The sequence below is a fragment of the Raphanus sativus genome, chromosome 3 (assembly GCF_000801105.2).
Source record: "Raphanus sativus cultivar WK10039 chromosome 3, ASM80110v3, whole genome shotgun sequence".
Lineage (NCBI taxonomy): Eukaryota > Viridiplantae > Streptophyta > Magnoliopsida > Brassicales > Brassicaceae > Raphanus > Raphanus sativus.
In genome coordinates, this window is record NC_079513.1 from 17610180 (window position 1) to 17637988 (window position 27809).

Genomic DNA, 27809 nt, shown 5'->3' on the forward strand with positions numbered 1-27809 from the left:
CAGTCCTAGGCAAACAAAAATAAAACATTTTTCTATGGATCTCGAAATTTTTGAGGAAAATTGTATGGATATAGATACTCAAATTTATATATAAAAAGTTGTTGAAATCAGCTACCATATCTGCAGACCAAATCAAGCTGTGATTCGGGTCTATATATCAATCTATGCATGTGTTGAACAAAAAGATTATACTAATCTATGTATGTGCCGTGATCGTTTTCGTAATATGGGAGTACTTTGACCAAATAAACTGAAAAGTCAATCTTCAATAAAATTATGTAGTAGCCCGCGTCAAATGAACATGCATAATGGTGAGAGACTTCCAATGCAACCTTAGTCTTTAGTGGTCTTTCATACTCCCTCTGTTTCATTATAAATGTCACTTTAGACTTTTGCACACAGATTAATAAATCATTTAATTTTGCATATTTTCAATAAAAAATCATCATTACCCATATAACTCAACCAATAGAAAAATAAAATAGAGAATAAAATTAATAAATTCTGCATTGAAATGCTAAAACGACACTTATTTTGCAACGAAAAATTTTCTCTACAACAACACTTATTGAGAAATGGAGGGAGTATAATTGCTGTTTTACTTAAAACTAGATTATGATCCGCGCTTTGGAAGCGCATAATATTTTACGATGAAATTTTTTACTAATAACTTAACAAATATTTTGGTAACTTTTAAAGAGTGTATATAAAACATTTTTGCATTTAAATCAGTGTTTCTAAATTTAACCCGATTATGATTATACCGGTTAATCCGGAGATCTGACAATTCAATTTAGGTTTTTAAAATATTCATATTAACAAAAATCATTAAAATTCGAGACTAACCGATTGAACTGATGGATGACCAATATGTAATCTAATTTGATTTAAATTGTAACTAGATCTTGATCCGCGCTTTGGAAGCGCGAAATATTTTACGGTGAAAAATTTCACTAATAACTTAACAAATATTTTGGTAACTTTTAAAGAGTGTGTATTTAAAATATTTTTGCATTTAAATCAGTGTTTTTAAATTCAACCCGATTGTGATTATACCGGTTAATCCGAAGATCTAACAATTCAATTTAAGTTTTTAAAATATTCATATTAAAAAATCACTAAAACCCGAAACTAACCGATTGAACTGATGGATGACCGATATGTAATCTAATTTGATTTAAATTGTAATAGTTTCATAATTTGTAATCTTATAATCCAAATTTTAAAGTTCATTATTTTGCAATTTATGAAATTATGACGTTTCTACAAAATTTTAAAGAAAAAAAATGATGTTATAAAAGAACTAAGATTAATTATTGTATTGTTTGAAAACATTGATAGTATATAAATAATTGTTTGGAAACATTTATAGCAGTATAAGGAAATAAGTATGTTGTTTGGAAACATGGATAGTAGTATAAAGAAAGGAACATTAATGATTTAATGTAGGTTTAACTATAAAGTATAAAGGTGTATTTAATTTAAAAACTTACAAAATAAATGTTAGGTCTAATAGAATATTTCTGTTTTAATAAGATAGATAGTTTCATAATTTGTAATCTTATAATCCAAATTTTAAAGTTCATTATTTTTGTAATTTATGAAATTATGATGTTTCTACAAAATTTTAAAAGAGAAAATGATAGATATAAAATATTAAGATTAATTATTGTATTGTTTGGAAACATTGATAGTAGTATAAAAATATTGTTTGGAAACATTGATAGTAGTAAGAAATAAGTATATTGTTTGGAAACATGGATAGTAGTTATAAAGAAAGGAACATTAATGATTTAATGTAAGTTTAACTATAAAATAAAAATGTGTATTTAATTTAAAAACTTACAAAATAAATGTTATGTCCAACAGAATGTTTCTGTCTACTAAGATAGATATGCATACAATATTTAATTAAAAGATGGCAAAACTTATATAATATATGTTTGATCTGCTATTAATAGCAAAAATATTTGTTTGTCTTTAAACTCTCACATTGAAAATTTGTTAAGATCATTATTGTACTAAAGTATGTGAACTACCATATTACTAGGTGATAACCCGCGCCATGCGCGGAGTGAGAAAATTTTAAAAAATTATAAGTTTGAAATTATAGATATTATAAAATTCCAGAGCATACAAAAATTTAGAAAAAAATTATAAAATTAAAGTCGGACGAAAATTTGTGGTTAACTAACAAATTATACATGTTTTTTAAGTTGTTAATGTATTAGTTTATTTGTCATATAGGCGGTGGAAAAAAATCAAAAAGAACCACAAGAATAAACAACATCTAATATAAAATAAACTATGAATTTATAAAACAAAACAAAATAAATAAATGTATAAAACCCTCCAATAGCATAACATAATATAAAAAAAATTAAAATAGAGAAAAACATAATATCTTCAAAAACTCTATGATATAATAGGGGGTGGAAACTTATGTAGTGGTTTAGTGGTTTTGAGAAGAAAACAATTGTGAAGTCAATATGATAGTTTGTATCTCCTATTTATTCATGCAATGGTATCTAGTTTGAAGTAATCTCCACGCAAATTAAAAATTCCACCAGATGTCGAATTATTAAATGCATTTTGTAAATGTTTGAGTAATATGCGCAAGTAATAAGTTTTGAGTAATATCAATCTCATATTTAAAGGTGATTGAAAATACAATAGGAAACACATTTTGGCATCTATAAAATCTTAATTTAAATCAGCTATAAATTGGTGATTGATATAAGAGTTGATCCCTTATACATGAAATGGTAATTATATAAATTAATCAATTTCGAAACTATTTATGTAAAATATTTATTATTTTTCCTATTTTGATTTGAATTGTGTGTATAACTTAACAAAATTTATTTTAAAATGTATCTAGAATTATAATTTTACATAATTAAATTAATAAGTGTAATCTAAAAAACTAAATTTTATGTTTAACTTAATCAAATTTATATTAAAATATTGGTATGAAATTAATAAAATCTACAATATAAACTACAGTTATTTAAATATAATATAAATTTTAAAATTTATTACTGCAGGCAAACACTTAATAGACCCGTAAATTTGAAAATTTGATTCAATTTTGCACTAATTACATCAATCTTGCACTTAATAGACCCGTTTAATACTTATAATCTGTCTTTTAAACCTTATATGATTACATGTAGTTAAGATTGTGTGATTGTTAATCTAAAAAAGTTTCCAATAATAAGTATGTATTCATAACAAAATCAATCATAATGGCATGATTGATAATCAGACATAAATTTTAGAAAACATATGGTGACTAACAACTCTTATAGAAGAAACATTGAATTACACTATGGAAAGTAAGATAAATGAAATATAAGCAATAAAATAATAAAATATGAAAGGAACAAATTTAAAAACAAATAAAAAAATTAAACAATTCATATGGAAAGTGTTTTTTAAACTCTTCGTTTGTACTTTTATTAAGAGTAATAACAAAGGATATTATAATGAAGATTTGAGAAGAAGATTGTGATGAGTATATGTGCTCGAGACAACCTATTTATATACAAGATATAAAGATAGGATTTCAAATGATGAGATCATATCTGATTAATTACATAACATATTCACAAATTAATTTACCAAAATTTATGTTCCAAAATTATCGTCCAAATTTCATTAACACACAAATTACCAGATTGATTTTGCAATTTGCTGTAAATAAAAAGATCTTGTCATTAAACTTAACTTATATACAGCCACGGATCACACAAATTCAGCATTGGCAAGAAAATTTAAATTACATGTATATTGTATTGTCAAATTTGAAACAGCAATAGTTATTTATAAGAAAATGTAATTAATTGAATCAATAGGCCATTCATTTTATTGACTTTCGTTTTTTATATGGTCAATCTCGATTAATTTTTTGAAAGTTTTTTTTTTGACTATTATCAGTGAGAATATTAAAGATGAGAATATAATTTCATTGATCTACATTCTTAATATGGAAACATATAATATTATGATATTGACTTTCTTTTTCAAACTATTAGAATATTATCAAATAGATTATGATTGGGGCATTGCCATTAAAATCATTTTTAAATATGTGATTAGCAGTAGTGATTACGATATTAAATATTGACTTTCCGATCATCATTTTTGAAAGTGGTTTTTTTTATGGACTATTTGAATAAAAAATTATCAAATATTATGGTGTGATATTAAACCATTGGTTTTTTTCATTTGAAAAAGTGTTTTTAAATCCCAAATATAATATGATTATGGTGTGTATATAATATGGTTTTATATACTATATGGTTATTGATAAAATCCCAAATATAATCAAAGTCGTAATTACAACTATAATCAAAATGGTATACTTTGCGAATTTTTTTTATAAAAAAAGTTGATTTGAATATCTATTTGATGACATATATTATTAGTAATATAAAAAATTTGTATACATAACCATGCAATATATTTAGAATTTACAACGCAAATATATTTAAAGTTTGTATTAAGCAATTGTTTTATTCTTGAAACATGATTTTGTAACAAATATATGATTATATTATAAATAATGCGTAACATACTATAGTATACATAATATTCGAAACTAATAAATGTGATCAATGGCAAAAGTTGTAATTAATCTAGTAAACTAATGGTTTTTAGCTAAAAGGGGTGAGAGTGATTGTAGAGTTGTCACGTGTAAATGGCACTCTTGTAAATCACACATGAAGGTAAGGTTTATTTTTAAAAGTGTTTCTATTTTAATATATAAGGGATTGATATCCGCACATCATACCAAATTAACCAAGCGAGGGCATGTAGTTGCCGGTTGGTCATTCTTAATTCTCAAGCTCTGCACTCTAACAGAATATACTCAACAAATGATTACCCAAAAAAAAAAAGAAAATACTCAACAAAGCCCACACTTGGATGGATGATGGGCCTTCCGTAATTTAGTAAATTTATAAAGACCCTAATATCAAAATTTGATAAAATCCGAAAAGCCCATAAAAAGAAGAGTAAAATTAGGGCTTCATCTTTTAATCCCCTCTCAACTAATAGTATATATATACATACATACAAACACAGACTCCAAACAATATATCAAACACAATTCGTACGAAAAAAGCTAATTGTGCTCATCCGTCATATATTTTTAGGTTATATCATCTTTTCGATCGTGTTAAGTTCTTGATTTGTTCCTATCTATCTGCTGTGATGAAAAAATCGTGTTCCAGAGATGTGTGCTTTTTGTTCATCGTCACTGACGGTTAAACACATCCCTCTAAGAAGTTCTGAGCTCTTTATTCTTCTTTAGTTTAGCAAACAAAAAGTATCGAAATCCAGTAGTAGTTATTATAGGGAGTTATAAGTCGAGGTGGCGATAGAAATTTCACAGGTCTGTCAATCCCCTGAAACATATAATGATGTTATTGTGATATCTCGACAGGTTCTGATCGACTCAATTCAAAATTTAGAACTTTTTTTCGGTTTTTTTATATATATATATATAAAATGTTTTAATGGATCTGGGAAGATGATGAATCTCATAAAACAAATGGGTAATTTGCGACTGATATTATATTGATGTCTATTCACCTTGGAGAACTGATTCTCAGATTCAAAGTTTCTTGCTTTTTATTATTTGTTTTTACTGATTTCAAGAATCCTGGGCATATGATGAAATTATATTTCATGGGTAATTTGCGTCTGAATCTTCTTGATGCTATCTTTATGATTATCTGATGCCTTTTTTTTGTTTTAAGTTGATATATTTATATATATGCTGCAGTTTTGTATTTTCTCCCAAAGTTTTTTTGAAAACTGAAGGATTGCTACAAAAGGAGAGAGCGATGATTATGATGATGATGATGTTACCATAGAACAATCCAACTCTGACATCTTCTGATGAACTTTACATCATGCACTACCATCTGAATCTCGCTCTCCCTCTTTATCTTTTATTACATGGTAATTTTACTTGTTCATAAACTGATTCTGAATCTTTTAGAAGTTGTAATCGATTTTGGTTAGAAGCATATGCACTAATTATTGCAGTTTAAATGTTATGATTGTGGTTTTTCGATTTGATTAGAGGGAAATACTTTGACAGAATATTCTGTCTTTGCATGGTAATCGTAGGATTCTTTGGAATGTGTTGTGGCTCATCAACTTAGAATGTATGTTCTCTAGCTTAAGCCTTTACTCTAACGCCTGAAAGAACGATGAGATCTTGTATGTGAGACTTTGTTGCTTGAAGTTTATGATTAGGTATTCGAGGAAACACCCATGTGGATGAAGTAACATGAAGATGCAGTCACGACGTCATTGGCGGAGAGTTACGTTTGGAGTTGCTTGTTTAAGATTATGTTATTGTTGTTGTATTAGCCATTCATCATGCAAAGCTGTCATCTTTAATATCTTTGTCTAAAGGGCTAGCTAGATTCATCACATTTTATAGAAGGGACAAGGCTAATATGATCTAGCCAGCTACTGACCTGTGTCTACAGGTAGCTTACGAAGCAAGTACCCCGGTTCTAAACTTAGCTTTTGTCACCTGAGCATGGTCCGGTGATATGGTTGCAACATAGACACCCTTCATGTTTAACGACTCGTTTGAATTTGCATACATCAAAACCTATCAAAGCCTTCCGACTAAAGCTGTGTAACACAAACTACATACACATTCACAATCACCTTAGTAGAAGCATTTAGAGATGGAGAAAGCGGGATAGAGCTGAGATTTGGAGACGGAAGAAAACTTGTGAGCGTTTGCAGTAGAAGAAGCCCACATTCTCAGTGTCATTTTCTTGTTTTTCTGATTTTTCTTTGTTGTCTTGTATATAAGATATGTAATGCAGAAAGTGAAGGCAGTTACTTCTCTACTTCTCAGAAGCTCTTGCAATTACTTTTTGTTGATTCCTTTTATATATGAAAAAAATATATTGCTCCTTTTAATATGTGACTAATTCATATATACTTCAAAAATTTAAATATCCCTATTTACTTCAGAATATTTTCGGACTAGTAGTTTCAAGATTATGTTGCAGAAAAGACACTAAAAAAAGAACCAAAGGAATGTAAGAAACAGACAGATAAAGACATAGCTTGTCCAGTTTCCGGTGTGCGTGTCTGTGCAGCGAACACTATGGGCCAACATTGTGCCTAACTGGGCCTTACACTGGGCTAGGAGCAAAATAATATAACAAAACGAAGTCGTTTCTTTAGCCGCTTGCAGCTTCCCTTCGTCTTGAAATCGAAAACATTCATCGGATCGTCATTTAGCTCCGGAGCTCGATCTTACTCATCCTATCGTCGGCGGCAGGTACTGTATTCTCAACTTTATGTTATCTGCCACCGATCCTCGCTCCATCTGAAAGCTCCAATTCTCTTATATATTAACTTAAACATAAAAATCGTTACTTTTCTCAATTGATTCTGAACTTTGTCCCATCTCCTGACTCTCTCTGTTATTTGATCAAGAAGTGATTTCAGGGACGAGGGCACACTATGAATGCTAATACATCACAAAATCTCGAAGCTTTGGCTTCTGATGGTGGTGGACCAGTGAATGTATACATATGGGACATGGACGAGACTCTCATCTTGCTTAGATCTCTCTTAAACGGGACCTACGCCGAGTCTTTCAACGGCTCTAAAGATGTCAAAAGAGGTGTTGAGATTGGTGAGATGTGGGAGAAACACATACTTAAGATCTGTGACGATTGCTTCTTCTACGAGCAAGTAAGTTAAGTTCCTTTTTTTGATTCCACAAAACTTATTTCAAACCAGACACTAAAACATTAGTACTTGTGATGTAGGTTGAGGATTGTAATGAGGCGTTTATTGATTCGTTGAGGGAGTATGATGATGGGAAGGATCTTTCTAGGTATGACTTCAAGCAAGACGGGTTTACTTCTCCTACTGATGACTTGAACAAGAGGAAACTCGCCTACAGGCATAGAGCCGTTGCGCGTAGATACGAAAAGGTGTTGCTGATGAGTTTCATTTGTTTATTTTGTTGCTGCTGATGTTATATGACTCAAGGTGGGAAGCTTCTCTTGTTTTTGTTATTGCAGGGTTTAGCTCCTCTTGTTGACAGTGGAACAATGAGTGTGTTGGATGATTTGTATGAAGTAACAGATGGATACACAGACCGGTGGCTTTCTTCCGGTAACTATAGAATGTTCTACTTCTTGTTGCGTGTATAATGCTCAGTATGTTTTTTTTTTTAATTGCAGCAAAGGATTTCTTAGAGCAATGTTCAAATGTGAAAGAAGCGTCTAGTGATGGAACAATAGATCAAAGCTCTCAGGATATACATATTCTAGTGACTTCAGGGGCACTCATACCAAGCCTTGTGAAGTGCCTGCTCTTCCGGCTAGATACGTTCTTAAGACATGAAAATGGTAAGCTCGAAGACACTTCCATGCATTTGTTCTGTGTAGAAGGTAACTGCATCATAAACTCTTTTTACCTTTTCCTCAGTGTACAGTTCAATAGATGTGGGGAAGCTACAATGTTTCAAATGGATCAAGGAGCGTTACAACCATCCTAAGTTCAGATTCTGTGCGATTGGTGACGGTTGGGAAGAGTGTGCAGCCGCGCAGACGATGCAATGGCCATTCGTTAAGATTGATTATTTGCAGCCGGATAGCTCCTACAGATTCCCTGGCGTAACGCCAAAGACTGTGAGCTACTACTTTGCTGCTGTATATGGGAACTCTGATGCTGATACCAACAAAGAGTAATCACCAGAAAGCCTTTTCTGTTGTAACATATGCAAGTAACCCAACAAAATCCATTCTGTGTTTCACATGAAAAGTTACCATTGTTTATACATATGATTAAGCTGAGATAAGTCATGCATTTGGTATCTATAAACCAAACGGGTCCTCTTGTTGTTTTATCTTAAAGCTTTTTGTCTTTGGAAGATTTGATTGCTAGTTACTGTATGGTGAGCTATCACAAGTTATTGGAAATTGGGAGTGATACACTGATATAACCTCAAATGTATGTATTACAACTCTCACTACGGTATATACCGTATGTGAGGCCAAAGACTAGAGTAATGTAACTCTTAATCTCCCAAATACAATTCGCTAAAAGGCCCAACCCTTCTCATTACTTAATCCAGCTATTTATATAATATCACTAGACTCTAACGACTTCTCCCGCGTCTTCTAACTGCTTTGGTCCACCTTCAGCTTCTTCTCTTGGTCTGGCTTGTCTCGAATTTATCCATAGCTTTCTCCCTCAATCTCCTTCTCACGTAGCATCTCCAAGGCTTATCGATGTTATCATACATGTACATTCATGAAGTTTGATTTGCAAGGGTGTGTTGCTTCTACTCGTCTCACATGGCTTATTAAAGTATTAGGAGGAGTTCTTAGCATTTAAAGAAAAATAAAAATAAATGAAATTAGAAAAAAAAAAGAATAAACAAAAGTTTTTAGTTATGACTTCTTAAGAAACTATGGGATACTAAAATAAAACATGTCATTCATATAGATGACTAACTAGTTTCAAGAAAATAAAACATAAATAAATAATTATAATACTAATACTTTTTTGTTTTCAGAAATCTTCATGGTTTCTAATGATTGGAGGTGCTCTAAGAAGTTTCTTCGTTACTTGATTGAGGAGATACAATGGACGTCAACATGCATTGTAAAGAACAATTAGATTGAAACATTTAGAGAAGATTACGAGTTTTGTTGTTTTGATGGATTAGGATTTGATTAAGATGCTAATAACTATGATAAAGTACTGATATAAACACTTTGATTATTAGAAATATAGTTATCTTACAAGGATTTTAAAACAGCTCTTTTAAGAGATAAGAGAGAAGAAATATAAAATACAAGGGAAAAATATCCTATATATTGATATGGAAGATGTCGTCATATTCTGAATTTGGATAACTATGAACCAACAAAAACGGGTTTCTCTGAAAAAAATCTCTTGTTGCAACTACCTGCATCAAAGTAACGAATTTTTAAAATAACAATTTGTCAACTGGTAGGCGCTAGCGCTACTATAGCCATGTTCGGCAAGGAGCCGCTTCAGCAGCCAACTGAATTGGTTGTTACGGTTGCTTTTATGGTTGCTGCGTTTAATTTTTCCGGCATTGTTGATTTGCTCTCCACATATTTGGGTATAATTTTGGACGCTAGTTGCTAATGCTGCTCCTTAAAAGAACAAGGCTTATGTCAAATCTAATCTTAGCTTAATAAGAGAAGAAGTAGGCATTACATTTATTTAAATGAACAAAAAAATATTAGCGGTCAAACGTTTTGGTGTGATAGTTTTGATCATTAATGTTTTACTAATAAGTATTATGTATTTAATTAGCAAGTACTCTTTTACAACTTTATGGACTTTACATAAAGAAGGATTGATTAGCTTGTTTTAGAATTCTTATATTCTTGATAATAACAGCATTTTTTGTTAAAGTTAATTAGACACACAAAATCCTGTGAAGAAAGGACAAGGATCCGTGGTACTTGGTAAAAATCATGGCTGTCCTTACTTTAACCACACTTTGTATTTTTATATCAACACTTTCATCTTTAGATTCTAGATAAGTATCTTCATGGCTACGGTATATTATTTTGAGATTATGCAGGCAAGCTATTTCATTAGAAATTCATTGGGAAAGTCTTAACAATTGTGTTTTTCTTTGCAATATAGAATTATATTTCATTGTGAAAGGTTGAATGAAAACCAAGAAAGAAAGAAAAGTTATTCAAATTATTATTTCAACCGATTATAGTGGAACCATCAGCAGTATAAAAGAATAAATTAGTCAAAAAAAAATCCCATCAGCGGTATATATAAGTAATAACATTGTAAAAGTTTTTTGCAGATTTATAGATATTACAAGATGAAATCTTATACTAACTTTCGGATATATAAGTACAAGAGGAAAATAGGAAAAACATATATTAAAAATGTTTTAGTTCGCAATCACAGTAAATTAGCACTATATATATTAAGTTTAGAATCCATAATCGTGTTGGTTTTAATCGATGAAACAGTATGTTAGTAATGTTTTGTTTATTCCAAGCTATAAACGATATTATATTCGAGATAAATTATGTAATGATTGTAAATCAATACTAAATGTTTTGTGATGAACATTTTCGGCTACTTTGCTTTAGATAATTGCGTGTGTGACAGCTTAGCTAGCATCAAATGGGTTGGACAATTAAAGATATGATTGGAATGGAATGGTCAGATTAATAATTTAATTTTCTTAATTAGCACTCCACTTGCACTTTTCTTTGTAGTGTTTTACTAGTATTACTTTAATCTTCTTTGTCGTTTAGTATTTCTTGTCACTTAGTACCTTTTGATACACATGCTGGTGACCTCAAACTTTGAAAAGGCGGAAATTCATTCAGTCATGTGTATTTGGAAAAACCCTAGCGAGCTAAATGATTGTTAATTTTTTTAGTAAAAAAATATTGTTTGATTGTTATTTTTTCCCTTTGATTTTGCATTATATTTATACAGTATCTTTTATCATTTTTACTCAAAAATATATTGTAAAACATTGGAATATATTGATTCAGTGATATATATTGCTACAGGATGTTTGCCGCTGCCAAAGATAGCAACTCGGATTTGAGCCTTTGAGGGTTACAATAAAGTATGTTTTTTTTTTGACTAAAGACAATAAAGTATGTTTCTTCCTGTTTTAGTGATTTTGGCTATAAAATTGTAATGATAAACAGTAAGAAATTATAATATAAGAGAAAAAGTGTGTATGATAGTCCCATAATTAATTAAAAAAATGAGTTAGGATAAGTTGTTACTGGCTTGATTTGCATTAATGTATGAAAATCTTAACCGTTAATCCCGTTGAATGTGGTATCACAAAACAAATAATGTGAAATTTTTATATAGTATCTAATAAAAACAGAGAACTCGAAGCATTACATATGGATACAAAATAACTGAGAAAAATAAACAACAAATCGATTATATATAGATGCTAGTATTAATTCGAATGTAGTTTTAGAAACTTGAAAAATAAATCGGCAACCTAAGTGAAAACTAAAAACAAAACATGTAACGAAGGATCAATACACGAACAATTGTTATGTAAGAAAAAATTACAATTCCATAAATTCCGTGAAAATAAAAGAGTAAAAAAAAACAAATAGAAGTTTTTTTAAAAAACAGAAGCTAAAACGGAGCCCTACCGGCGCCGGCAGAATTCCCCGGCCAATGTTCACCTACCATATGAGGCAAACTCATCGGTAAACTGAAGAACGGCAAGCCACCGCCACCCCCGGTAGCTTCCGAGTACATATTACCTCCGCCTCCACCGCCGCTTTGGACTTGTAACTGCTCCTCATGCTCGTCCAAAGGCAACCTTTCGTAAGCCACGTTCGTAAAAGATGCCGCCATGACCATCACCGGCCCCGCCGCCATCAACTCTCCAACAACGTTACCTCCGACGACCTGTCCCTGAGCTCCAGCGATTAATATCGTCAAACTCGTAGCTCCTGGAGGAGCAGGCGGCGGAAGGAAAGATCCAGAGAGAGAAAGAATCTCGAAAGTGCCTCGCAAAGTCACAACAGCTCCGACCGCTGTCGGCTGACGGATGCTCACGTTAGTGACGGTTCCGGTTCCGGACATAACACAGATCCCTCGCTGTCTCCGCCGCGCGTAAGTGGAGATGCACTCGAAAACGTCGAAGCCACTTCCGACTTCGAGAATGTGAGCCCTAAGAGTGTTTGCGCTCTCGCGCGTGACGATGGTCGGAGGTTTCGGTTTGTTCTTTGATCCAGCTGGTCGGCCACGCGGCCGACGCATAACGAGGTCGCCGCTTCCTCCTCCGCCACCACCTAGTCCAGAGTTGTCATTAGATACTATTAAATCTAAACCTTGATGCTGGTGGTTTCCTCCAGCGCCACCATCATCTTCGTGGTGGTTGTCGGTGGAGAATTGGCCGACGTTGTGGACGTAACGAGAGGTTGAGCCTAGATCGAGACCAGCCATGCCTGTCAAATAGAGAAAAGCACACAAGATATATATATTTCTTTTAGAAAAGTAACTAGAGATCTTAATGATTTAGGTTTAGATATAATGGAAGAGATAGTAGTCAAGCGGGAATATTAATAAAAAGTTAGAGAAATGAAATGTATTTGAAGTAGAGAATGGGGAAGAAGAAGTAGAAGACCAAGGGGGGTGTATTCAATTTACTATTTGATGTGATTTGATTTTTAATGGAGTTTTAGATGATTTTAATAAGTTGCAGAGATTTAGGTGAGTTTTGTTAAACTACTCAATATCACCTAAAACTATGAGATTTGAGTTTTATTTTTTTTAACTAAAAAACTCCACCTAAACACCCCAAAATCACCTCAAAACTTTAAAACTCCACAACTTAAAATAGTTTCAATAACAGTGGATTTCAGAATACTTTATGAAATGTCAAATTCAATAACAGTGGATTTTAAATGAGTTTTTAAAATTCATGTTTGAATAACAGTGGATTTGTCATTTTAATACAAATCACCTAAAACTCTCGGTTGAATACACCCCCCCAAGTCTTTTCTCTGGACCCAATTGGCCCCAAAAGACAATTATTATTATTGCAAGGCTTTATTCTCTGTGTATGTAGTGCAGTATATGTATAGAATAGAATCCAATCAAATTCGAGTCCAAGTTACTCACAAGTCTTAATTATTACATTGCCGAGTATGTATAAAGACGTTATTGCGGTTCTAGATTTTGTTAGGTGTATATATGTTATTGAAGAATCTACCATTGTACTATTTCTTCTTGCCTAATTAAGCATTGAATTTGGAGACAACATCGAGATCCCAAGAATGTGGAAAATATATAATTTGTTTGATCTTTTTCATGTTATAATAAATCAAGTATATATATTTTATTATATAATTACATGTTTTCTAGAGTGTCATCAGTGAAAGTTTAGACTAGGATTCTTAGTAACAATACATATAACCTATAGGTGAACCAATATATAAACTAATGCAAACATAAACAAATGAGTAAATAACTAACTATATAAGATTTGGGCAAAGAAAATGTTAACTCCTCCTATAAGTTGACCAGCAATGTATGTAAGCTTATCAGATTAAATTTTATGTCAGGAACATATCATAACAATTTATATGTAGTTTTTTAATCTTAAACTAGTTATTACATGAGAATGGAAAAGCGTATTGACCTCTAATTTAACTGACCCAAAAGGCCAAAAGCCATTGGACGTCTATCAGAACTTTTATCCTGTTTTTTTTTACCATCGGTTGATTCTTATTCAGACACTCATTTGGTAAACATAAATGTAAAACTTTCACTTTGAGCAAGCCCTTTATCAAAAAAAAAACATTCACTTTCACATAAATTTGTAGGCTTAAATTTAAAAGTGTAAAGGTCCGCTAACTGTCTTTCTCATTCAAATTTACGCTGTCTCGTATGAAAACTCAAATATTTTGTTGTAAATTTGTAATAAACTAGTTTTTATACCATTTGCAGAAATAAAATTTTTAAGTTTAAATCATATTTAAATAATTTTTAATTTTTTAGATTTTATTGTTTTCTTACAATATTTCATATTTAATTTAATTATATGTAAAAATTAAGACAATAAATATTTTTCTTTTTTTAAAATTCTATTAATAATGTATATGTATATATTTAAAATTATAATTTTGGAAAGATTTTTAATTTATTTCCTTTAGTTAAAATATATTAAATAAAAATTTAAAACATTAAGAGAATTTTTTAAGGTATATAATTATCAAAACATTAAATTAATCTAAAATTTGTAGATATTAAAAGAAACTAATCGTATTAGAATTAGAAATTTACAATTTTTTTAAAATACATAAAATTTTGAAGATTTATTTAGTAAGAAAATTATATAACTATAAAAATAGAATTAAATAATATTTCAAAAATTGTAAATATTAATATTTCTACTATTATAAATTTATTTTATATCAATGATGATTTATGAGTTATTATCATATTTTAATTTTTTTTTACCAAAATATAAACCACCATCAGATATAAATATCTATGTCACAATTATATTTAAACTATATTTTTTTTTTGTTTAAAAAAGAATATATATTTAAACCATCTTATCATTGTTATTATATCATATCATTATTTTTATTTGAAAATCAATATGTGATGATATATGGTAAATCATTTTTTAAATAATGTTTAAGAAATTACTTGGAGCATAAAATACGAAGTCGAGTTCAATTGTAACTAAACTATAGTTAGTTCACCAAGTCGACACATTAACTATGGTTTTATTTTCCTTGTCAACGATTAACTATGGTATGGTTAACAACTTGAGATACTTTATCATTTTGATTAATTTAAAATAATGCGGAGAAACATTAAACAAATGGTAAGCAACGCGGAGATTCAGGCGGTCAAGTGATGGATGCGCAGCGGCGTGTGGTTCCATGCTCTTATGAGGTTTGCTTGCCCTTTCCGTTAACACAAACCTCAATTGTTAGAACAAAAAAAATACCAAGTTAACTAGTTCTATATGTGATTTTCTGGAATTTTTTATGACAAAACTATATAGTAAAATGAGTTTGATTCAAATTATAAAACTAAATTATTTATTAAACTTTAACTGTTGACAGTAAAACATGAAAGAAACTAACTCCTAGCTAGTGATCAGACCAGTTGACAAATCTCCTAATATTTTGGAATTGACCAATTAATCGTGGACAAAGATAAACCTCATCAACTGATAATAGACCAAGTAGTTTACAAAAAAAAAAACTGATAATAGACGAGGAAACGTCAACCCCACATAGCAGTCTACTACCATACCTTATTGCTCTATTTTCAGCAGATTTAGTTTATATTTGTTTAACCCATCACCTACGGATACCTAGGACTTAATTAGGGTTCCAGTTGCAACCATCTTGAGATGACAAAATGCTGGTGTATAGACAAAGGGAGATTAAAAACATGGCTTTAAATTTTAAACTATATGTCTTCCTAAATAATAGGAAAGTTTAGAAATTAAAAAGAATTACAAATGGCAAAAGCAATCGTTTACAGGAAGAAACAATAATTTAAGAACAACGCATTATACGGAAAGGGATAGAGACTCAGCCACAACGTGTGACGGCTTCTTGGAGCCGTTTTTAATACTAACAAACAAGAAGCCGTCATTAATTATTTATTAGCGTAGTTAATTATCAATTCTACTCTACCAAACTTATTAAAGCAGATCATCTAATGTTATATCATATGATTCCATCAATCGCCAATCTAATACAAGAGTTAATTAATTGCATGACTTTGGAGTTCATTTATTTAGATCATATATACGTTAAATATTTTAATTTTCGTGTTATAATTGAACAGTCTGTGAGTGATTTGTTGGTCTTTGCGACAGACAATATGCTTATATACACGCGGATCATTAATCAGCTGTATGCTATTGTTAAAATATGTCCGTATACAGAGTATCGAACTTTATAAGCAAAAAGAAAAGAACCTTATAAGCAAAGGTGATTTGAACAAATGTTTGTTTTTGCTTGTCAGTGTTTTAGTTATTATTTTTATAAATTTTGAAATTTGAGATTAATTACCCCCAAGTGTGTCATGTAAAAACTTATAAATGAGCAAATATGCATTAATTTCCATTTCGAGAAATTGATCTGATCTGATGATTAATAAAACCCCACGGACGCCAGCATCTTATTATGCAACATTTTTGGAATCTTCTTCTCCTCATAGCTAACTAAAGATATCGAAAAAAAAACTAAAGATACGCAAAATTTGAAGCTATGTATATATATAATTAATCTAGGCAAACCTTTTCCATGTCAATATAATTTTAGTGGAAGATTATATATTTTTCCTTATAAAGAGTAACATCCGTTTTGTTAGAGTTGTTTTTTTTATTATACAGAAATATCTTAACCCCCATCAAAATGGATCCAGACTATCCATGGGTTGATATCCTACATATTCATGCGATCAAATGATGGATGTACAACAGTGCGTGTTAGAGTTGGTGTTTATAATAATCTCTTATAAATTATTTCCAAAGTGATTTCATTTTACTTATGTATGCTCTCTACAATCAATTTCACTAATCTTCTAAACATTACAAAAGTAATTTGTCATATGTTAACATCACATTATTTTTTTTTAATAATGACATGACATAGTAACAATAATAATATGGTTTGAAATTATTCGTGAATAGGCATTTACATTTAGTGTTGATTTATATTTTTTGGTAAAATATTTAGAATATTATAATAACTAATAAATCATAATTAATATAAGAATAAATACTATAATTGTAAATAGAAATATATTAATGATATAAAATATTTAAAATATTTATTTAATTCTATTTTGTAATTCTATAATTTTATTACTAAAAATAATATTCAAATTTTTGCAGTTATTTTTTAAAATTTTAATTTTCTAATCTTATTACCAATTAGTTTTTCTTTGATATCAACAAATTTTTAAAATATTATTTTGTTTTACGTTATGATAATTATATATCTAACAAAAAAATTCTTTTAATTTTGTAGAATTTTATTTAATATATTTTAGCCAAAGAAATAAATAAAACAAATTTAAAGATTATTAATTTATATATATATATATAAATTAATTATAAATTTTATTATAAAATATTTACGTTTATCTTAATTTTTACATATAATTTAATAAAATAGCTTAATTAATCTTAATTTTATCTTTAGCTAAAGCAAAATTTATAAGGACATCATAAATTTTTTAAAATTAAAATATTATTTAAATTTTTAAAAATTATATTACTTAACATGGTGTGTAAGAAATAGTCTAAAATAATAGCCAACTTTAGAGAGATTCAATAAAAAAATTAAAATAGTATTATTTTTTCTTACCAGCTACCAGTATAATAAGGTTTCTCCCCAACATGATGCCTACCCACTACCGCCTTCTTTTGTCATTTTCTGAAAATTAATTAAGATTTGAGCGTGTTAAGAGGAGAAGACATTAGCTCAGTTGACAAAAAAACGTGACATGATTCCAGCAGTTGAAGTCATTATTTAGTTTATCCTTTTTCCCTTCCATCTGTGGTTAATTATATTACGCTTAGACCAATGGTTGTGATTTGAGAAGTTAGATGCTGCAATAAGTCAAATGGTTGGTCTCGACGAAGCTATAGAAAAAAAATAACTCAAGTTCAAATGAAAAATAGTCTGATACTTGATACACACAAATATACATTCATACTTGTGTGTGTGTGTATACAAATATACATTCATACTACTTTGTCAAAAAAAAATTTATACATTCATACTTAACATTTAGACCAAAGAAAAAAATATACATTCATATACATTACTGATATTTGATAAACACACTACACTGTACGGTTAACTAGTTTGTTTCAAACACATCAGACCAATTGATCATTCTTGTAAATTTTCACTTCATTATATATACTAAAATTTTATTAATAAATTTTCTTACTTCAGTTTTCTAACTTCCTACAACCAATTATAAAATATCTATTGTGGATTTTAACATCCACAATTTGGTCTCCAAATCAAAAGTTTGATACTGAAATTATTGAAACTCTTTCAAGTGTTCCTATATTCTTTCTCTGTTATTCAGTCGCCCATCTGATTTGTTGTTTTTTTTTATTCAAACAAAAGTCAAAGATACAAAAAGAGCTTAAGACTTTCTCCAACCCACCTCTATTTTAATCTTTATATTTTCTTCTTAAATAGAGAAACTCTATTATAGAGGTGGATTTACTCCAATGTATGGCTCTATAATAGAGTTCCTCTATTTATAGAGGAAAATATAGAGATATACTATTTTCATCTCTAAATATAGAGACAAAAAGTAGAATTTTTCTATATTTTCCTCTAAAATAGAGAAACTCTATTATAGAAGCATATATCGGAGCAAATCCACCTCAGAGTTTTTCTATTTTAGAGGAAAAAATAGAGGTGTACATTGGAGAAACTCTCAAAGAGACTTAAGTTTATTAAAACTCACAAACACAAGCTTATATATATATACTTGTGTATATGTATGCCTAAATTTTATGGAAGAGGTCCTACCTAATTTCTCTAATAGTAATACGACCCCATACCAAAAAAATACACACAAATCCACCAACTAATCAAAATCTATATCTATATACGATTTAAAACTGCTCATCAGTGGTCTCCGACCTAATCCGTTCAATTCTCCGACGTAACCTTCTACGGTGATCGTGAATTTTCCACAGCCCATGCCCTAATATTACCCCCGAGTATATACCATGCGTCATCATGGGCGCTAAAATATTATACGTCTGGAAATTACAAAAAATAAATAAATAAATCAGGCATGTAACAATTTTTAAATTGATTAACGTGTTGATTTTTTTGGTATTACTGCATACAAAACCGAACCGGAGATTTTACCTGAACCCATTCAACACCAAGGTAGAGGGATAATAGTCCTTCAAGGAGAGGATAGTAAATCTTCTTCATAAGTCTCTTCTCGTACCAAGCTGTGCACAAAGCAATATGCCAAAAGAAAGATGCCAAAAACCAGCGGTTCAAATAGTATGGAAAACAAAACCCTATTTTCTTCTCTACCAAATCAGTTTACATTTTCTTGTTCCCCAAGCTATTAGACCAACGCTTGGTTGATTTAAACCCTAACCCAGAAACAAATATGATCCTTCGAAAGAAGGAGCTTAGTACCTGACAAAAGCTTCTTAAAATCATCTCGGCGTGATCTGAGGACTGGGGCAACAATGTATATCGGGTCTGTAAATGAAAACAGAGGATGAGAAAGGACAGAGAATCAACTGAGAAAACTAAGAGATTATAAGAGATCAAACACTAACTAAACACCTTTGGGAGAAGCAGCAAGAAAGTAGAGGGAGCCTGTGAATGTTGCGGTGATCACAGCTGCAAATGCTTGAGCAAATGGTACAAATGGAGGAAAGACTCCGGTCTAGAGGTTAACAACAATTATATTAAAATCCATGAAGAATTTATATATGCATGTAGATAAAAAAAATGTGAGTTAATTAGTTTTACCAGAGCTGCCATGCCTCTAGAATCTGTCATCAGTTGTGTTCCTCTCAAGAACATATCGGACAGAGCACCCTGTGAGAATATCAGAGACTTGATGATCAGAAATAATAACTCAATCAAAGTGGTTAATTATTCTAGGACTAGGCTAAGTACAATGAAACCAAACCTGCACAGCAACACGGTAAAAGAGCTCTTCTCCTATGGAACTGGCCACGATCAAGTGTAGTGACCTCCATGGCAGGACCAGAGCGAACTGTCTTGCTTCTCCTCCGCCGCCGTCTGTCTTCTCGATACCTTCACTGCTTCGTCCAGCGGAAGCTTTAACGCTTCTTGACGTTTCTCCACCATTGAATGTCATTCTCAAGATCCTTTTTCTCTCCAAGAAGTCACTAATACTAGTTGAGGAGGAGGATGAAGAGGAAGAAGAGCATAAGCCTGTCCGAGAAAACGAGGCTGAGTTGGTGTAAGAGAGTAACGGAAGCTCCATTGTCGCTTCGTCGAGGTACTCGGAGACTAATAATCTCAGTCGTGATCTCCGGCGGGTGAAGTCCTTCCGTACTTCGTCGTCTTCATTTGTCTCTTTCACTCTTCTGTGCATGTTCCGTTCCTTTGGCTTATTCGAGTCTTTGAATTTATACAAAGATCTGAAGCTGGAGAGATAAGGTTTTGTCTGATCCGTTGGATTTCAATCGAACGGTTACAAGTATAGCTAATGTTGATGAAGCATATATATTTGCAACCATTGGATCTTCGACTGTCGTGTCATAAATTATTAGTTTCTTTTAATAGCTTAAAAAATATATTTACAATGCTTATTCTATTGTATTATTTGTAACTACGTGGTTTTTTCCTGCGATATAGATATTTACAAAATAAATATATTAAAATTATTAGTGTTCTAATTTTAATTTTTACTTATTTTTTAAATCGTACATATGTTTTTTAAAATAATAATATATTATTTTAGTTAGACATGTAATTGAGATATATAATATCTAGTCGATTTAATTATTACCTGATATATTAAATTGTATTTACATTTTTCGATTTTAATCATACTATTTTGTACTGAACATAAAAATTTAGATTGTTTAAATTACTCATTTTGTGGGGTATATTGAGTTATACATATTTTTCAGACCAAATTATTTTTGATTCTAGTTACTCTAAATTTGATTAATTTTATCTATTATAATAGTTTATTACTTCATCTAAATAAATACATATTTCACAAATTTTTTTGTGCAATTTAATATATGTGGATTTGTAAAAATAGTAGAAAAAACTAAAATGATGATAAATACGAAGTTTTATAAATGAAAGTTATTGATAAAATTTCTTTTTGTAAATTCTAAATAAATTTATACTTTAGATGTATTAAATATAAATTAAAAATATTGTAAATAATATTAACCATAAAATTCATATTGGTTTATGTATTTTTGTTAATTATAGGTATATTATGTTGTATAAATATATAAAAATAAAATAAAAATATTAAGCCTTACAAAAAATTTAGTGGTACTTATGTTTGATTAAAGTTTGTAGATTTTTTTGTTTATGAAGTTTATCGTATAAAAATGTAAATCAAAATCAAAAACTTAACAAAAAGAAAATATGCAAAATGAATAAACATCTCAAATTACCAATTATAAATATTTTAGTTCATCAATGATATTTTATTATATGTTTTTGAATTAATTTTTGTAATAGTCTAAGGAAATATACTGATTTAAATACAATATTTTTATTAAATATTGATATCTGTTATGTTCTTTAATATTGTCTGTTAAAGAGATGATTATTTTAACATCAAACTGTTTTTGTGAACTTCTTTTTTTATAAAATCACATCATATATATATATATATATATATATATATATAAAGTATATTTTCATAAAATATGTTTTATTTCCTTTTCATAAATATAATTTTCGTTTTTATTGTATGTATATTTCCTTTTTATTATATATGTAATTTGGAAAACATAAAAAGGCAAATGAAATTTTAATTTTAATTGGCATAAATTATTAAATATCTTTTAATAATGGCAATTAGATATAATATTTTAATTCATTAAGTGTGCATTTGAAATTAAACATCATAAAAATTAACGTGAGTATGACACATAAAAAATTGACTTATCAAATAATGTTATAGAGATTTAATTTTGAATTCTCTTTTTATTATAATACTGGCTATGTAATAATTAGAATATAAGTAAATGCAACAAAAAACTGAATATAATTTATGATTTTGTCAAAAAAACTTATGATTTGCTTATATTTTTCTTATATTGTTCAAAAAAACATATGATTTGCTTATATTTTTCTTATGTATTTCTTTGTTTTCACTTATTTTTATAATTTTATTGTTATCAATAAGATGTAAACGCATAATAATATTTAATAAAATAAGTTGAAAACAAAGGAGTGCACAGATTATATATATAGTAGTGAATAATTTTAACAATTGATATATATCTAACGTACACTATATTATATAACTTTTTCTAGACAGGTTCAGAATTTACATAAATAAGGTGATATAAGGTTTCCATGACCGAAGGTGGTTCCGGAGAATCAATGGTTAATCCAGTTATATTTTATGTTGTTTAATATTATGTTTTAAAGAAATAATTATTTTTAACATCAACTGTTTTTTGTGAATTTGTTTTTATGAAATCATATTTTTTATATATATAAGTATATTTCTAAAATATGTTTTATTTCTTTTTGTATATATAATTTCCGTTTTTATTATATGAATATTTCCTTTTTATATATATATATATGTTATTTTTGTAAAGTATAGAAGAAAAAGAACTGATTTCTCTAATAACATCATCATCATCATGGATGCAATTGTTGCATTCATTTAGCACTTATAAGAGGAAATCTTCTTCTCTTTCTTTCTTTAAGGTTCTTAGTATTGGTGAGAATGATCACTTTGTGTTGAAAAGAAACTAGCTTTTCAAACATATAAAAGGGTAAAAAAGTTGGTAACATGGTAATGTTTAAGAGAGTTGTGTAATTTATCAACTACCCTTCATGCAATGTTAACCATTCCAACACTCAACTTATACTTGGATGATTTTGTTTTGTTTTAAACCTTGGACAACAAGAAAATGATGTTTTACTTGAAGTTTTGGTTGCATGTAAATATTTTGGTTAGCATGTAAACTAGATAGTGAAGTTATCTACATGCCAAAAGTTTTTGTTAAATCTCCTTTGTCATGACTAAGATGGAACATTGATTTATTCGGATCAGAGATTTATCTCTTGATTGAGACTGTTCTTTGTATTGTTTCAACAATAGATTAAAGGTATTAAAAATGAGCTACGATGAGACTACAAGAAGCTTATGATGAAGAATGCACTCTCTCTCGAGCTTGGTGAATTCTATTAAGGAAACATATTGCAAAACAGAGTTTTTTGTGATAGATTTTAATATGACAATTAGATATAATATTTTAATTTATTAAAAGAGACTTTGTAACTAATCATCGTAAAACCACCTAAGGCCCATTAAAAGAAAATTTTGTGAGCTCCATCGAGAAGATTTGACAACTCGAGATTATGGTCGCCTTGAAATTTCGAGAGTTTCAAACAAATGGAAATTAGAGGTCACTATATTATATTACTGAATTTAGTTATATAGATTTTATTGATGCTTGCAGTTGAGAAAGAAGAAACCAGATAATTTTTTTTACAAGAAAAAATGTTAAAGAATAGATAAAAAATGAAACATTAGTGTAAAATAGATATTTTGTCTTATAGGCTATATTTTCAAATTTTATTGGACCACTAAATTGATGGATTTTTTAACCACTGAATTAATTAAGTTAATAACTTTTGTCTGATCAGTAAATAAAAAATATTCATATGTATAATATATTTGGATTTTTGCTAAATGAAGACATAAAAATGGGAGCATGTGGAAATGTTTCATTAGGCATCACCTAGGCCGGGCGCTGCTCGGTATGGAACAGCATCACTTATGCTAACGACTCCACTTTCAGGGTACGAAGGGGACAGAAAACTTTTCCGATGAACCGTTCTATTATGTCTCTCTGCTTTTTATTTTCTCTACTCCAGTAGCGATGATATTCATGCTTTATTTAATCGAAATTTTAAAACTTTTCTCTCGTTTATTTGTTTTGTCGATTGAAACTCATTTCAGTTCCAAAAAAACATGAAAATTATGTAGTACTGTGAATATACTGCCAAGAAAGTTATAGAATTTTGATCTTTTATAACCAAATAACAAGACAAAATCATCACAAGAAAAGTGACCTTACAAAACTTAAAATTGGTCTGTTACGGTGCTCATTTAAATAAGCCTCATCATATAAAAAGCCTATTAACAAACCTTAAGCCCAATTTGTTCATATCAGACGATCGTTAAACCCTTAGGTCTCGTCATCGCCAAGAAAGCGCACCAGTCTCAATGGCGAAAACCCTCTCCCGCTCCACCGCCTCGCGAGTGGCTAATCGTTTCTTCTCCACCTCCAGAGCCCCCGCTCCTCCTCCTCCTCCTCCTCCGGTTCCTTCTCAATCTAACATCATCTCTCATCGATCCTCGCCGACTCTGTTCCAAGCCGTCGGATCAACCCTTCTGAACGACATCCTACAGACGCAGAAGATCCGGCCCCGAGTAGTGCATAGGTCCCGTGGATCGCATTCAACCCGCGAGTCCAGATCCAGATTCAGCGGCCGACCATCTACTGAAATGACGCCGCTACCTTCTGGCTGCGACTACAAGCATTGGCTCATCGTCATAGACAAGCCCGGCGGATATAATGCTAACAAAGAGCAAATGATCGATTGCTATGTTCAAACCCTAGCCAAAATTGTCGGCAGGTAAGTTTTATTTCCTCCTTCTTGTTTTCTTGTACCACAAGTAACCGGGTTGTGAGTGTTGGTTTTGTTTTATCAGTGAGGAAGAAGCTAAGAGGAAGATATATAACGTTTCTTGCGAGAAGTATTTTGCATTTGGCTGTGAGATCGATGAGGAGACATCAAACAGACTTAAAGGTAATGTATGTCTCTTTTCCGACACAACTGGTTTGTGTAATTGATGTGTCTTTGGTTCTTGTAGGAATTCCTGGTGTTCTGTACGTGGTTCCGGACTCTTATGTTGATCGAGAGTACAAAGACTACGGAGGTAAAGTACATCAACACTTGTTTCTTCATCTTTCAAAGATCATTTCTCTGATGCTGTGTTCATGTGTAAGAACGATTGAAATTAGTCAAGTGCTTGTCTAGCTAATGCATAATGTATATCAAACTTTTTCGGCTGGTTATAGTTGATCTAGTCTTTGGTGAATGCAGGTGAGTTGTTTGTGAACGGAGAAGTAGTTCCGCGCCCTCCAGAGAGACAGAGGAGGATTGTGAGGTTCACGACTATAGAAGATATACCGAGGCCCAATGACCGAACCAGAAATGTCCGGGGAGAGAGAGAGAGCATGCTTTAAGCCTCCAATTCTCAAGCAACTTATTTTTCCCTTTTGAACTTTGATCGTATTTTTGGCCTTTTCTTTCTGTGTTATTTGCTCCACTCTGTACGAATAATTGTAAATTTGTGATCATGGTGGATGGTGTTAGCAGTTATCGAATTGATAATATTAGTATTGATCATTCTTTGTTTTGTCACCTTCTTGAATATTGTAAGATGGAGAGGTGAAATACTGAAATGCTATGTCCAGATAATTCATTTTTATTTATTTTAGCGCAGTTCCAATTGACATTTTTTTTCATGTCGAAGAACAAATTAATTATAATTATATGATTTTTTTAAAGTAAAAACACAGGGATGCATGCTCTAAAGACACCCCCAAAATCATAAAAACTGACAGAGTTTTGTCTCTAGTCTGTGGAAAAAAAACAAAACAAAAGTAATGATCGTCATCATCCTATGATTCCCAATTCAAGCTTTTAAACCCCCAAAACAAAGGGAAAAAAATGTATAAAAGGCACCATTTTGAGTTTCAAACCTAGTGAAGAGAGCACAACCTAGTAATCACCCCATCTTGGACTTGGGACTGGGAAGAGTCCTGGTGGAGGTGGAGGCGGCTGAGGAGGACCTGAACCTGCACCGGGTCCAAGACTTCCCGATTGATCTAGTTGTGAAAACGAGAAGTTTGGCGTGAGTGGTTGAGGATACTGAACTCCTGGTGATCTAGGAGACAACATGTTTGGATAACTGGTAGGAAGAGATGGTAGAGCAGACTGAGATGTAGGTGAGTGCGGTTGTCCGAACCCGAAACCGTTATACTGAGGAGAAGGCAAACCACCGTACATCTGGTTGAAACTTGGAGAGGGCAGAGAGGGTGTCACAGGTACAGGATCGTTGAACTGAGGGAGAGGAAGATTAGGAGGCACTGGGCTAGGAAATAACCCCGGTGGTGGTGGTGGATACTGACACCCTTGCATATTCATTTGAGGTTGCGATCCAGACATCATATATGGCTCTGGCTGAGGTTGAAGCTGAGGCTGAGCTGGCATATATGGCTGAGGTTGAGACTGAGCCGGCATATAAGGCCCATGTTCGTGACCTGGCATATACGGCTGAGGTTGAGCCGGCATATATGGCCGATGTTCATGACCTGGCATATATGGTTGAGGTTGAGACTGAGGCTGAGCTGACATATAAGGCCGATGTCCGTGACCTGGCTGCATTTGGTTACCACTAGGACCTGCATCGCCAAATGGACTTTGAAGATAACGCATATACTCTGAGACGGGAGACTCAGCTGTATTAGACCAAAACTGATCCCCGTGACCCATCATTGGTTGTTGTTGTTGTTGTTGTATGCCTTGTGGCATACGCCCTTGGGGTGGAGGAGGTCTGATTAAGCAGTGAGGATGATGTTGTTGTAGAGAAGCCATCGCAGGCCTGTTTATCTGCGTCAACGGTGGTGGTCTAATCCTCTGCAAACGAGTATTCTGAGGCTTTGGCGAGTTGTTGTTCTGAGGAGGCAGCGGCCGATGGAGGCTCTCAGGCGATGGAGAGCCAGTTAGCTGCTGAACAATACTCCTGAAGTCGTTCCTGTTAATGTTGTAAACCTGAGGCTGCGCTTGAGGCCTCGCAGCAGCATCCGCAGCGGCTAAGTTAGCATGCGCAGCGCAACTTGGTTGGGGTTGGTGGAGAGGACTCTTTCTGATGTTCTTCCCGATCTTATTCACACCCAAATAGTGATCATTCTCTTGAGGCCTATCCATCTCCACTTAAGTTCCTAACACTAACAAAACTAATTGTCAATCAGTTTTTTTGTATTGTCTTGTCAAAAAGAGAATCAAGATGTACTCTAATTCTGTCAATGAAGAAGAAGAAGTGAGATAAACTTTAGATTCGATTCGCAGTATTTATCTTTATTCTAATTCGTGTACTGACAGACTGGAGTGACGTGGAGATGGCGTCACACTGTTCTCCAACGAACATTTCCCGGATTATTTGGTATGACGTCACTGATTGGTGTATGCAATAGGAAGGGAACAACTGTGTACATTAAAAAGTAGAAAGGTTTGTTTTTCTATGTAAAATAGATCATTCTCCTCATCTAAGAAAAGATATTATTCCTTTTGTAAATTTTCAGATCCATTCCAATTCAAGAAGGAATATAAGATGGTATCTTTATTTTCAAAAATATATTCCTTTTAGTTTCTAGTCACTAAAAATTACTTGTAGTATATTAGTTACAAATTTTTATGCATATTAATTTTTTTTGT

General features: G+C 31.3%; 5 protein-coding genes, 1 long non-coding RNA gene and 4 other non-coding genes across 11 annotated transcripts; 7 read left to right on the forward strand and 3 right to left on the reverse strand.

Annotated features, from left to right (window-relative positions):
• The first annotated feature begins 5110 nt into the window (after positions 1 to 5110).
• On the forward strand, positions 5111 to 6412 carry LOC130509762 (uncharacterized). The gene is made up of 2 exons (XR_008943725.1): positions 5111 to 5698; positions 5792 to 6412. It is a non-coding gene; the product is annotated as an uncharacterized LOC130509762 (long non-coding RNA).
• Positions 5210 to 5302, forward strand: LOC130510292 (small nucleolar RNA U61). The gene has a single exon (XR_008943969.1). It is a non-coding gene; the product is annotated as a small nucleolar RNA U61 (small nucleolar RNA).
• Positions 5373 to 5460, forward strand: LOC130510304 (small nucleolar RNA snoR14). Its single transcript, XR_008943981.1, has one exon. It is a non-coding gene; the product is annotated as a small nucleolar RNA snoR14 (small nucleolar RNA).
• LOC130510285 (small nucleolar RNA Z101) lies at positions 5528 to 5619 on the forward strand. The gene has a single exon (XR_008943963.1). It is a non-coding gene; the product is annotated as a small nucleolar RNA Z101 (small nucleolar RNA).
• LOC130510286 (small nucleolar RNA Z101) lies at positions 5668 to 5753 on the forward strand. Its single transcript, XR_008943964.1, has one exon. It is a non-coding gene; the product is annotated as a small nucleolar RNA Z101 (small nucleolar RNA).
• Positions 6413 to 7236: 824 nt separating the features above from the next.
• Positions 7237 to 8932, forward strand: LOC130509512 (eyes absent homolog). 2 transcript variants are annotated; one of them, XM_057005641.1, is made up of 6 exons: positions 7237 to 7324; positions 7483 to 7743; positions 7821 to 7988; positions 8079 to 8172; positions 8241 to 8408; positions 8488 to 8932. In XM_057005641.1, exons 2-6 carry the CDS (start codon positions 7510 to 7512, stop codon positions 8748 to 8750), a joined length of 927 nt encoding a protein of 308 aa, XP_056861621.1. In that variant the 5' UTR covers positions 7237 to 7324; positions 7483 to 7509; the 3' UTR covers positions 8751 to 8932. The 2 variants fall into 2 exon arrangements, with proteins under 2 accessions (XP_056861621.1, XP_056861620.1); XM_057005640.1 differs by having other exon boundaries at positions 7486 to 7743.
• Positions 8933 to 11921: 2989 nt separating this feature from the next.
• LOC108830423 (AT-hook motif nuclear-localized protein 21-like) lies at positions 11922 to 13190 on the reverse strand. Its single transcript, XM_018604021.2, has one exon. It carries the CDS (start codon positions 13009 to 13011, stop codon positions 12193 to 12195), a length of 819 nt encoding a protein of 272 aa, XP_018459523.1. The 5' UTR covers positions 13012 to 13190; the 3' UTR covers positions 11922 to 12192.
• Positions 13191 to 18948: 5758 nt separating this feature from the next.
• LOC108830417 (uncharacterized) lies at positions 18949 to 20676 on the reverse strand. The gene is made up of 6 exons (XM_018604016.2): positions 20245 to 20676; positions 20082 to 20150; positions 19893 to 19995; positions 19740 to 19805; positions 19455 to 19543; positions 18949 to 19342 (listed from the first exon to the last, which is right to left on the reverse strand). Exons 1-6 carry the CDS (start codon positions 20674 to 20676, stop codon positions 19193 to 19195), a joined length of 909 nt encoding a protein of 302 aa, XP_018459518.1. The 3' UTR covers positions 18949 to 19192.
• A 3776-nt stretch (positions 20677 to 24452) lies between these two features.
• LOC108830418 (multiple organellar RNA editing factor 6, mitochondrial-like) lies at positions 24453 to 25677 on the forward strand. The gene is made up of 4 exons (XM_018604017.2): positions 24453 to 24941; positions 25018 to 25115; positions 25180 to 25245; positions 25413 to 25677. The coding sequence occupies exons 1-4, from the start codon at positions 24529 to 24531 to the stop codon at positions 25553 to 25555; spliced, it is 720 nt and encodes a 239-aa protein (XP_018459519.2). The 5' UTR covers positions 24453 to 24528; the 3' UTR covers positions 25556 to 25677.
• Positions 25678 to 25999: 322 nt separating this feature from the next.
• On the reverse strand, positions 26000 to 27355 carry LOC108830425 (protein HAIKU1-like). The gene has a single exon (XM_018604023.2). The coding sequence runs from the start codon at positions 27300 to 27302 to the stop codon at positions 26094 to 26096; it is 1209 nt and encodes a 402-aa protein (XP_018459525.1). The 5' UTR covers positions 27303 to 27355; the 3' UTR covers positions 26000 to 26093.
• Positions 27356 to 27809: the final 454 nt, after the last annotated feature.